Genomic DNA, 13,082 nt, shown 5'->3' with positions numbered 1-13,082 from the left:
ACACAGGGAGGTGTGATCAGTGATAGCATTCTCTGTGTAAGTGTGTATACATAGATAGCTGTCAGTCACTGAGGGTTGTACACAGGGAGGTGTGATCAGTGATAGCATTCTCTGTGTACGTGTGTATACATAGATAGCTGTCAGTCACTGATGGTTGTACACAGGGAGGTGCGATCAGTGATAGCATTCTCTGTGTAAGTGTGTATACATAGATAGCTGTCAGTCACTGAGGGTTGTACACAGGGAGGTGTGATCAGTGATAGCATTCTCTGTGTAAGTGTGTATACATAGCTGTCAGTCACTAATAGTTGTACACAGGGAGGTGTGATCAGTGATAGCATTCTCTGTGTAAGTGTGTATACATAGATAGCTGTCAGTCACTGATGGTTGTACACAGGGAGGTGCGATCAGTGATGGCATTCTCTGTGTAAGTGTGTATACATAGATAGCTGTCAGTCACTAATAGTTGTACACAGGGAGGTGTGATCAGTGATGGCATTCTCTGTGTAAGTGTGTATACATAGATAGCTGTCAGTCACTAATAGTTGTACACAGGGAGGTGTGATCAGTGATGGCATTCTCTGTGTACGGGTGTATACATAGATAGCTGTCAGTCACTGATGGTTGTACACAGGGAGGTGTTATCAGTGATAGCATTCTCTGCGTAAGTGTGTATACATAGATAGCTGTCAGTCACTGATGGTTGTACACAGGGAGGTGTGATCAGTGATAGCATTCTCTGTGTAAGTGTGTATACAGAGATAGCTGTCAGTCACTGATGGTTGTACACAGGGAGGTGTTATCAGTGATGGCATTCTCTGTGTAAGTGTGTATACATAGATAGCTGTCAGTCACTGATAGTTGTACACAGGGAGGTGTGATCAGTGATAGCATTCTCTGTGTAAGTGTGTATACATAGATAGCTGTCAGTCACTGATGGTTGTACACAGGGAGGTGTGATCAGTGATGGCATTCTCTGTGTAAGTGTGTATACATAGATAGCTGTCAGTCACTGAGGGTTGTACACAGGGAGGTGTGATCAGTGATAGCATTCTCTGTGTAAGTGTGTATACATAGATAGCTGTCAGTCACTGATGGTTGTACACAGGGAGGTGCGATCAGTGATAGCATTCTCTGTGTAAGTGTGTATACATAGATAGCTGTCAGTCACTAATAGTTGTACACAGGGAGGTGTGATCAGTGATGGCATTCTCTGTGTAAGTGTGTATACATAGATAGCTGTCAGTCACTGATGGTTGTACACAGGGAGGTGTTATCAGTGATGGCATTCTCTGTGTAAGTGTGTATACATAGATAGCTGTCAGTCACTGATAGTTGTACACAGGGAGGTGTGATCAGTGATAGCATTCTCTGTGTAAGTGTGTATACATAGATAGCTGTCAGTCACTGATGGTTGTACACAGGGAGGTGTGATCAGTGATAGCATTCTCTGTGTAAGTGTGTATACAGAGATAGCTGTCAGTCACTGATGGTTGTACACAGGGAGGTGTTATCAGTGATGGCATTCTCTGTGTAAGTGTGTATACATAGATAGCTGTCAGTCACTGATGGTTGTACACAGGGAGGTGCGATCAGTGATAGCATTCTCTGTGTAAGTGTGTATACATAGATAGCTGTCAGTCACTAATAGTTGTACACAGGGAGGTGTGATCAGTGATGGCATTCTCTGTGTAAGTGTGTATACATAGATAGCTGTCAGTCACTGAGGGTTGTACACAGGGAGGTGTGATCAGTGATAGCATTCTCTGTGTAAGTGTGTATACATAGATAGCTGTCAGTCACTGATGGTTGTACACAGGGAGGTGCGATCAGTGATAGCATTCTCTGTGTAAGTGTGTATACATAGATAGCTGTCAGTCACTAATAGTTGTACACAGGGAGGTGTGATCAGTGATGGCATTCTCTGTGTAAGTGTGTATACATAGATAGCTGTCAGTCACTGAGGGTTGTACACAGGGAGGTGTGATCAGTGATAGCATTCTCTGTGTAAGTGTGTATACATAGATAGCTGTCAGTCACTGATGGTTGTACACAGGGAGGTGCGATCAGTGATGGCATTCTCTGTGTAAGTGTGTATACATAGATAGCTGTCAGTCACTAATAGTTGTACACAGGGAGGTGTGATCAGTGATGGCATTCTCTGTGTAAGTGTGTATACATAGATAGCTGTCAGTCACTAATAGTTGTACACAGGGAGGTGTGATCAGTGATGGCATTCTCTGTGTAAGTGTGTATACATAGATAGCTGTCAGTCACTGATGGTTGTACACAGGGAGGTGTTATCAGTGATGGCATTCTCTGTGTAAGTGTGTATACATAGATAGCTGTCAGTCACTGATGGTTGTACACATCGAGGTGTGATCAGTGATAGCATTCTCTGTGTACGGGTGTATACATAGATAGCTGTCAGTGACTTGTTGTACACAAGGGAGGTATCAGTGATTAATTGCATTCTCTGTGTAAGTGTGTATACATAGATGGCTGTCAGTGACTGATAGTTGTACACAGGGAGGTGTGATCAGTGATAGCAATCTCTGTGTACGGGTGTATACATAGATAGCTGTCAGTCACTGATGGTTGTACACAGGGAGGTGTAATCAGTGATGGCATTCTCTGTGTAAGTGTGTATACATAGATAGCTGTCAGTCACTGATGGTTGTACACAGGGAGGTGTGATCAGTGATAGCATTCTCTGTGTAAGTGTGTATACATAGATAGCTGTCAGTCACTGATGGTTGTACACAGGGAGGTGTGATCAGTGATAGCATTCTCTGTGTACGGGTGTATACATAGATAGCTGTCAGTCACTGATGGTTGTACACAGGGAGGTGTGATCAGTGATAGCATTCTCTGTGTAAGTGTGTATACATAGCTGTCAGTCACTGATGGTTGTACACAGGGAGGTGTGATCAGTGATAGCATTCTCTGTGTAAGTGTGTATACATAGATAGCTGTCAGTCACTGATGGTTGTACACAGGGAGGTGTGATCAGTGATAGCATTCTCTGTGTACGGGTGTATACATAGATAGCTGTCAGTCACTGATGGTTGTACACAGGGAGGTGTGATCAGTGATAGCATTCTCTGTGTAAGTGTGTATACATAGCTGTCAGTCACTGATGGTTGTACACAGGGAGGTGTGATCAGTGATAGCATTCTCTGTGTACGGGTGTATACTGTTGTGCTCCGTCCTCAGTGGCAGTGCATGTAACCCCTTCACCGTCAATACAACTTGATGCATATGTTACCTGAAGTGATTAATGTGGAGCCATCGCTGCAACATTAGGAAATAAGCCCATTTTCTGGTTAATCTGGTCAGAAGTCGGCCGTGCAGAAAAGCATGCACTTAGACAGCAGGTCTCTCGTCGTCGGACCCCCTTATCACCCCCTCTCCTACTTATCTGTACAGTGCACTGGCTTGGCAATGCTCTGCAGCTCTGCCTCCCCTGTGAGCATCCAGCGGCTGCAGAGCAGATACGGACCGCCGGGACAATGCGCACAGCTTGTGGAATGAATGGAGAGCCGAGCGGCCTGTAAAAGAGATTAATGGCGGCTGCAATGGACGGAACACCTGAAGAGGATGATTTGGGGTCTCATCCTTGGCCGGGGTGACATGAAAAATCTAAGGCTATTTTCACACTAGCATTAATATTTTCCGGTATTGAGATCAGTCATGGGGTCTCAATACCGGGGGGGGGGGGGGGGGGGGGGGGGGGGAAAGAACGCTTCCGTTTTGTCCCCATTCATTTTCAATGGTGGACAAAACATAACTGAACAGAACGGAGTGCTCCAAAATGCGTTCCGTTCCCATACCGGAGAGCAGCACGCTGCGGTTTTCTTTCCATCCTGGGATGCGGAGCAAGACGAATCCGTCATGACCCGCAATGCAAGTCAATGGAGATGGATCCGTTTTCTCTGACGCAATAGAAAACGGCTCCATCCCCCATTGACTTTCGGTGTAGTTCATGACGGATCCGTCTTTGCGATGTTACAGATAATACAACCGGATCCGTTCATAACGGATGCAGACGGTTGTATTATCAGTAGCGGAAGCGTTTTGGCTGAACCCTGCCGGATCCAGCAAGAAGGCTAGTGTGAAAGTAGCCTGAGCTTTGTGTTTCATCCACAGCCTGGAAAATGGTTGCCCCAGTTTAGAATTCGTCCTCGGTGGCATCTTCCCACCATATCATGTGTATAGAGGTGTCGGTGCAGGATTCTTCTGCTGCAATCTGCTTCCCTTGTGGACCTACCCATAGATTGTCTGATCCCACCTATCCGATGCTCACCGCCTATGCTGAGGATATGCTCTTTAATACTCGCACACAGTAACTAGTAAGAAATTCCGTAGAAATTGTCCCTGGAGCCGCGTATTCAGTGACCAGTGACGGAGAATGTATGTGAAGTGTGCAGAGCCGAGTAGTAAAGCGCTCCGTTATGTGTGTATACTGCGAGGGAGAAGAGTGGTGGAGGTAACGAGGCGGCGATCACACGTGACGTGCCGTGGGAGAATACCTGGAGATGTTTCCACGGTAACCCCTGCGCACTTTCCAGCTGACTCATCCACCGGCACGCCACATGTCAGGAGATCATACCATCCTGCTCAGATTCTGCATCTGCCTGAAGCCACAGCAGCACAGAGTATTTGTCCAAGAGATTCTCATTAGGATAAGCTGAGATGTAGCAGAGCTCAATGTGTACATGGTAAGGGAAGTCACGTGGATAAAAAAAAAAAAGAAAAAGCGCAGTTGAGGATTTGCAGCACTCGCTGCGCTAAAGTCACACATGGTGTGGAGTATACTATATACAGCCACCACTAGGGGGAGCTCAGGAGATTACTACATACAGATATATACAGCCACCACTAGAGGGAGCTCAGGAGATTACTACATACAGATATATACAGCCACCACTAGAGGGAGCTCAGGAGATTACTGCATACAGATATATACAGCCACCACTAGGGGGAGCTCAGAAGATTACTACATAGAGATATATACAGCCACCACTAGGGGGAGCTCAGGAGATTACTGCATACAGATATATACAGCCACCTCTAGAGGGAGCTCAGAAGATTACTACATAGAGATATATATATACAGCCACCACTAGAGAGAGCTCAGGAGATTACTGCATACAGATATATACAGCCACCACTAGAGGGAGCTCAGGAGATTACTACATACAGATATATACAGCCACCACTAGAGGGAGCTCAGGAGATTACTACATACAGATATATACAGCCACCACTAAAGGGAGCTCAGGAGATTACTGCATACAGATATATACAGCCACCACTAGGGGGAGCTCGGGAGATTACTGCATGCATATATATACAGCCACCACTAGAGGGAGCTCAGGAGATTACTGCATACAGATATATACAGCCACCTCTAGAGGGAGCTCAGAAGATTACTACATAGAGATATATACAGCCACCACTAGGGGGAGCTCAGGAGATTACTGCATACAGATATATACAGCCACCTCTAGAGGGAGCTCAGAAGATTACTACATAGAGATATATACAGCCACCACTAGGGGGAGCTCAGGAGATTACTGCATACAGATATATACAGCCACCTCTAGAGGGAGCTCAGGAGATTACTACATACAGATATATACAGTCACCACTAGAGAGAGCTCAGGAGATTACTGCATACAGATATATACAGCCACCACTAGAGGGAGCTCAGGAGATTACAGCATACAGATATATACAGCCACCACTAGAGGGAGCTCAGGAGATTACTGCATACAGATATATACAGCCACCAACTAGAGGAAGCTCAGGAGATTACTGCATACAGATATATACAGCCACCACTAGAGGAAGCTCAGGAGATTACTGCATACAGATATATACAGCCACCAACTAGAGGAAGCTCAGGAGATTACTGCATACAGACATATTCAGCCACCACTAGAGGGAGCTCAGGAGATTACTGCATACAGATATATACAACCAACACTAGAGGGAGCTCAGGAGATTACTGCATACAGATATATACAGCCACCTCTAGAGGGAGCTCGGGAGATTACTACATACAGATATATACAGCCACCTCTAGAGGGAGCTCAGGAGATTACTGCATACAGATATATACAGCCACCACTAGAGGGAGCTCAGGAGATTACTGCATACAGATGTATACAGCCACCACTAGAGGGTGCTCATGAGAATACTACATACAGATGTATACAGCCACTACTAGAGGGTGCTCAGGAGATTACTGCATACAGATATATACAGCCACCACTAGAGGGAGCTCAGGATATTACTGCATACAGATATATTCAGCCACCACTAGGGGAAGCTCAGGAGATTACTACATACAGATCTATACAACCACCACTAGGGGGAGCTCAGGAGATTACTGCATACAGATCTATACAGCCACCACTAGAGGGAGCTCAGGAGATTACTACATACAGATATATACAGCCACCACTAGAGGGAGCTCAGGAGATTACTGCATACAGATATATCCAGCCACCACTAGAGGGAGCTCAGGAGATTACTGCATACAGATATATACAGTCACCACTAGGAGGAGCTCAGGAGATTACTGCATACAGATATATACAGCCACCACTAGAGGGAGCTCAGGAGATTACTGCATACAGATATATACAGCCACCACTAGAGGGAGCTCAGGAGATTACTGCATACAGATATATACAGCCACCACTAGAGGGAGCTCAGGATATTATTGCATACAGATATATACAGCCACCACTAGGGGGAGCTCAGGAGATTACTACATACAGATATATACTACCACCACTAGAGGGAGCTCAGGAGATTACTGCATACAGATATATACAGCCACCACTAGGGGGAGCTCAGGAGATTACTACATACAGATATATACAGCCACCACTAGAGGGAGCATACTAGTGCTCATGCAGCTCCTATATGAAGCTTGCTTAAAGGGGTTGTCCAAGTTATATTTATTGATGACCTATCCTCAGGATAGGTCATCAATATCAGATCGGCGGGGTCCGACACCCGGAACCCCCTCCGATCAGCTGTTTGAAGAGAAGGCGTGCACTGTGTCAGCGCTGCCTCCTCTTCACTGTTTACCTTCTAGCCGTTGCATCTGCAATCTATTGAAATGAATGGGACGGCTTGGGTGTAATTACACCTGCTCACCACTGCAGATGCAACGGCTAAAAGGTAAACAGTGAAGAGGAGGCAGCGCTGACACAGTGCAAGCCTTCTCTTCAAACAGCTGATCGGAGGGGGTGCCGGGTGTCGGACCCCGCCGATCTGATATTGATGACCTATCCTGAGGATAGGTCATCAATAAATATAACTTGGACAACCCCTTTAAGTCTGATTCTGAATACATTTTCTACTATTGTCCATAAGTTACAAGGAGATGAGGCAGAGGGACTTAAGACAGAAGACTTAAGGATCAGACTACGCACGGTTTGTAGTCTGTAACCATGGAGACGGTGTTTATTTTGTTTTTCAATCAAGCCTTTTTACAGATTTGCTTCATTTTCCTTCAGATTAGAATGTGTCAACCCTGTAAGTAAAAGTTTTTCCAGTGCCCTAAAACTTTGTACTGCAACTTCTACAGTATTATAAACTGACCGTGAGGGCAGACGGCAGACATTTCATGTATTCAGCGCGCGCTGCGCAGGGTCCGTGCGGAGTCGTTACAGCCCCACAAGGAGGAGAAGTTCGGAGATTAATACCACTCCATACGTCATCGCCGGTCGTCTACCTCTGTCTAATGCCACCACCGAGATTCTGCAGCCAGCTCGTCCACGAGACTACAAGGGGTCGCCGGGGCGTGCGAACTATTACCGTAATGAGGTGCCGCTCACCGCTGGTTTATTAAATGAAGGGAAGTTTGCTGAACAACGAGAAATTGCTTCTTATTTCTCTTTAATGAACGCTCTCCGATGAAGCGTCTCCTAAGCAGCGTTTTGGGGATCATACAGGCGAGCGGTATTACATAATGTGCCTAATATCTACAACAAATGAAATGGTCCGATCGGGGGGGGGGGGGGGGGGGGGGGGGGGTTAATAAGGGGGTCGTGTCCCCCAACACCACTATGATGACCACCATTGAGCATAGTCTTCATTCTGTACAGTGCCACATTATTATTATTATTATTATTATAACATTGCAACATGATTGCTTTACGTTCTTTGTGCCGATCTGCAGTGAAATCATCACTTATGCTCCAGTCACATCCAGAGCTGCATTCAACTATCAAGTAGCTTGTCGATGTGTCAGCGTTATACAGATAGACACATCCACTATATCGTATGGTTTATACTCCAGTCGCATCCAGAGCTGCGTTGAGAGTACTGTTGGCGCTGACCCGCAGCACTTTTGCGCCGCAGACAGGCTGGAGCGTGATCCCCACTTTCTGCATAAATTGATAGTTTGCAGTAATTGCAGCCTCCGCCTCCAGGTTTTATAATTACACCTGCTGCTTCCCATTATAATTGGACGCGCGGCTCTCACACCGTTGGCGCTGGCGTCCAGAGGCGCGGTCCGGTAGATGTAGACCTAGCAGGCTCGTAACGCGGGGCCTGATCACTGACCGCTTTCCATGTTTGGTATCCGTACCCGTTATTACCTCTCACGCATTCGCTGATTAACCCCGGGTTGTCATAATCATTACATAGCACAAGGTGGTTCAGAAACTGTAACTCCACTTTTAATCCTCAGTTTTAACTGAAATCGACTCATTTTATACTCCAGTCACAACCAGAGCTGCGTTCGTGTCTCTGCTTGTTTCCTGTTAGATCTCGGGCCCCAGGACTTCTCGTCCCTTTTCTGCCTCTTCTGTTTTAGTGACTTACGGGAGATGTTATGTGACGGTCATTTTACACTTCACATCCACTGTTCTAAAGCTCCATTCACACCCAGAGCAGCATTTCCCCATCTACTGACTTCTCGCTTGCTCGGAAACAAGCAGGCCTTCGCGTTTCCTCCCTGTTGTGTCGGTGCGGTACAAAGCCTCGGCTAATGGGGTGTGTTATGTCATCATCATCATTTCAGAGCGCTGTTCTTTTACTCCAGTTACAACCAGAGCTGTATTCACCAATCTGCCTGTAGTCCTCAGTTATATCGTCGCATCTCCTCCCTGACACCACCTGCTATGTCAGTGTACAGTAAAGCATCCTACGGTGGTGCATCAGAGGATGTTGTATGAAGGTGTGCTGCTGCCAGAGCTGTATTCACTATTCTGCTGATTGCCTGTTGGCTCTCCTTTCTACCCCCTGCTGCTTTGGGTGTTGCCGCCGTGCCTTCCTGTTTATATGAACATCATTTTACCCATTCAATCTATAATTCTTGTGTTCCAGTCACACCCAGAGCTGCATTTAATAAACCACCAGCTTCCTCTCAGCACTCTTATCCCCTCCTTGCTTGCTGCATAACATCCTCAGCTACGATGCAATATTATGTGAATGTGTATTACTATTATTTGTCTTACGCTCCAGTCACACCCAGAGCTGCATTCACAAGTTTTTTACATCCAGGGCCTGTAACAAGATTCCTCTGCTGCAATGCATTTATGGGAGATGCAGTGTTATGAGCATCCTATGCTCTAGTCACACCCAGAGCAGTTTACCGTTTTGTGGAGGTATAGAGCATCCTGTGCAGTGGTGCATCCTGGGAGAAGACGGGTGTACGTCCTCTAGTACACTTTGCACATCTCGTAGAGAAGTTTTATCTGTCCCAAATGTGAAAGCCAGCAGAATTGTGAATGCAGCTCTGTATGCGACTAGAGAATAGGATCTAATACAAGTTCTCTAATTGGAATGGGGTTTGTTAATGGAGCTGCCCTTAGTTATTGCAAGCATTTTTTTGTAACATTTTATAACATTTTTATTTTCTGTGTTTGTAGGCATTTCACACAGCAGGAAACCAATAACACCATAACTTCCAGCACCAAATCTATTCGCCATCTCTCCGAGATTGTCAAAGGCTCGATCCGGGTGAGTGTCTGCGCCCGGTTACCCGGGCTCCCGGGGTGCTTGCAGCCGCGTAGTTATAAATCAGTGGACATGCGCCCTGCGGGGAAGTCTCCGGGATCCACACACTGGATCCACGTCATCCCCGAGGCTGGGACTATGAAATAACACGATTGTAGCGAAATATACCGCCCTACGGAATGTTCTAAAGCTGATTCTATAACATTGATCCTTATTTTGTTTGTTTTTCTTTATAGACTTTGTCCTCACGTTGAATACTGCGACTGGTAGAATATACTGTATGTCACCTAAGGTGAAAGCTGGCGGTTGATTTACCGCCCATGTGGGCGTCTGGCGTCACAGGCTTGTGATTGATTAATTTATATATATATATTTGTATCCTTTGACTCTGTTTGATCGGCTGTTATGCCGAAACGCGTCCAGGTATATCCTTGATGCATATTTATGATCAGAAAATAAAACAAAACACCGATTTATAACTACACGGCTGCTGGGATTTCTCGGGACTACACGTGCAGTGACCGGCCTGTAACAGTCATAGTACAAAGGGTTAATCAGAGAAAAATATTCTACAGTTTTTCAATCCAGCGCCTGGATCTGAATACTTTTGTAATTGCATAGAATTAAAAATTTAGCATAGCCACTTAGTTATTTAATAAAATGTTTCTGTATAGCGCCACCTGCTGTTTTTTTTTCTTATTATTTCTTTGTCCTGCTGACTGAGATGGCCGCACATGCTCAGTTCCATCCTTCAACTGCTCCCTGAGCTGTGATGGGGAGAGCATGGACACGCCTCCTGAGCTGTGATGGGGAGAGCATGGACACACCTCCTGACCTGTGATAGGGAGTGCATGGACACGCCCCCTGAGCTGTGATAGGGAGAGCATGGACACGCCTCCTGAGCTGTGATGGGGAGAGCATGGGGACACCTCCTGACCTGTGATAGGGAGAGCATGGACACGCCCCCTTAGCTGTGATAGGGAGAGCATGGACACGCCTCCTGAGCTGTGATGGGGAGAGCATTGACACACTTCCTGACCTGTGATAGGGAGAGCATGGACACACCTCCTGACCTGTGATAGGGAGAGCATTGACACACTTCCTGACCTGTGATAGGGAGTGCATGGACACGCCCCCTGAGCTGTGATGGGGAGAGCATTGACACACCTCCTGACCTGTGATGGGGAGTGCATGGACACGCCCCCTGAGCTGTGATGGGGAGTGCATGAACACGCCCCCTGAGCTGTGATGGGGAGTGCATGAACACGCCCCCTGAGCTGTGATGGGGAGAGCATGGACACGCCCCCTGAGCTGTGATGGGGAGAGCATGGACACGCCCCCTGAGCTGTGATGGGGAGAGCATGGACACGCCCCCTGAGCTGTGATAGGGAGAGCATGGACACGCCTCCTGAGCTGTGATAGGGAGAGCATGGACACGCCCATTAGCTGCAGCAGAAAGGACACGCCCCTTGAGCTGTCAGCTTGATATAAGTCTAGCAGAGCAATGAACGGGGAGATCTCTGGACCCATGTGAGGTCCAGGGCGGGCTCTAGCTTTGTTATACAGAGATTGTCCTGTACTACATGATGTCTCACTTGAATTTTTTGCATTAGTCACGGGATGACCCCCTTAATTCAACCATTATCTTGTTGCCCTTAGCAGCCAATCACCGTGCTGCGTTCATTTCTGTAGAGCCGTTCCTATGGCTAGTTTTGCCTCGTCTTCGAGATAAGGGGCCACACGTGGGGCGTGACCGGTCACCTCCGCTGTATACCCAATATCTGCTCTGTTCATAATTCCCGATGGTCCCATGCGGTATTTATAGAGGGATTAAACGCGGCCTACATGCGCCATATTTGATTATACCTGCCGTTACAAAAGGTACCATGTTAAAAAAAGGGGGCTATATTGATACATTTGCTGAACATTTTTGACACACATGTTTTTTTTTTGTTTTTTTTTTGGTTTTTTTTTACGGGCATGTGCATGCGACCGATTAAGGAAAAATGTGCTGTGTAGTCACAGGTTGACCACCGGATGTGTAGTTTTTCACGCCGCCTGTGGAATCCCACTCAAGCAATTACTTATTTATTTTTTATTTCCCCAGACAAAACGGCGGAAAGTTCCGCTGCTGTATAAACGCCATTGCGGATTGACGGGTTTCATGCTGAAACCCACATGAAAATCCACGGATGGCCCATACACGGAGACAGAGGGCTGTGCTTAGTGATTGCCCCGATCTTCCTGGCTGTAACTGATTGTCACGACTTCTCTTTCTTCTGGCCTCTTGCAGCAGGATCGTCTGCAGCTGGACCGACTGAAGAGCCAGTTGTCGGAGGCCATCCAGCGCTACGGAGCAGTGCAAACGGTAAGACGCGTGCCGCCGCAGCCGGTGTCCCCTCCTCCACTACTTTCCATCAGTTCCTCCTGACGCTACTGATTATCTGCTATTATACAAAAACCACATCATCAAAGAAAGATACTATGTACTCAACAAGAAACACACATTATATAAACGTATCAAAAGTGTAGTAAACATTCCAGAGCAGAACGCCCCTGAACGTGCAGTCCGTGGACCCTTCCGTCATCAGGTGGGTGATAACCAAAGCTTTAAAGGGGTTATCCACACGATAGGCATCACTAGTGTCAGATCAGAGGGGGTACAACGCCCTGCATCCACACCAATCAGCTGTTTTTTATTTTTATTTGACTCTTGTATCCAGGCTAGAGGCTGTATCTCATCTTGTATCCAGGCTAGAGGCTGTATCTCATCTTGTATCCAGGCTAGAGGCTGTATCTCATCTTGTATCCAAGCTAGAGGCTGTATCTTATCTTGTATCCAAGCTAGAGGCTGTATCTCATCTTGTATCCAAGCTAGAGGCTGTATCTCATCTTGTATCCAGGCTAGAGGCTGTATCTCATCTTGTATCCAGGCTAGAGCCTGTATCTCACCTTGTATCCAGGCTAGAGGCTGTATCTCATCTTGTATCCAAGCTAGAGGCTGTATCTCATCTTGTATCCAAGCTAGAGGCTGTATCTCATCTTGTATCCAGGCTAGAGGCTGTATCTCATCTTGTATCCAGGCTAGAGGCTGT

At 46.6% G+C, this 13,082-nt stretch overlaps 1 protein-coding gene across 7 annotated transcripts in view; it reads left to right on the top strand.

Moving 5' to 3' along the window:
- The window catches only part of TSNARE1 (t-SNARE domain containing 1), a 246,532-nt gene that overhangs the window by 73,543 nt on the left and 159,907 nt on the right, over positions 1-13,082 (top strand). For 5 of the 7 annotated variants that reach the window (XM_044294657.1, XM_044294656.1, XM_044294652.1 and 2 more), the window contains 2 exons: positions 9,900-9,990; positions 12,281-12,355. In XM_044294657.1, coding sequence (XP_044150592.1) covers positions 9,900-9,990; positions 12,281-12,355 — 166 coding nt within the window. Of the gene's footprint in view, positions 1-9,899; positions 9,991-10,223; positions 10,280-12,280; positions 12,356-13,082 lie in introns of all 7 variants that reach the window. The other 2 variants (XM_044294654.1, XM_044294655.1) reach the window with 1 other exon arrangement.

The sequence above is a fragment of the Bufo gargarizans genome, chromosome 5, assembly GCF_014858855.1.
Source record: "Bufo gargarizans isolate SCDJY-AF-19 chromosome 5, ASM1485885v1, whole genome shotgun sequence".
Lineage (NCBI taxonomy): Eukaryota > Metazoa > Chordata > Amphibia > Anura > Bufonidae > Bufo > Bufo gargarizans.
This window is presented reverse-complemented; position numbering and strand designations above follow the sequence as displayed.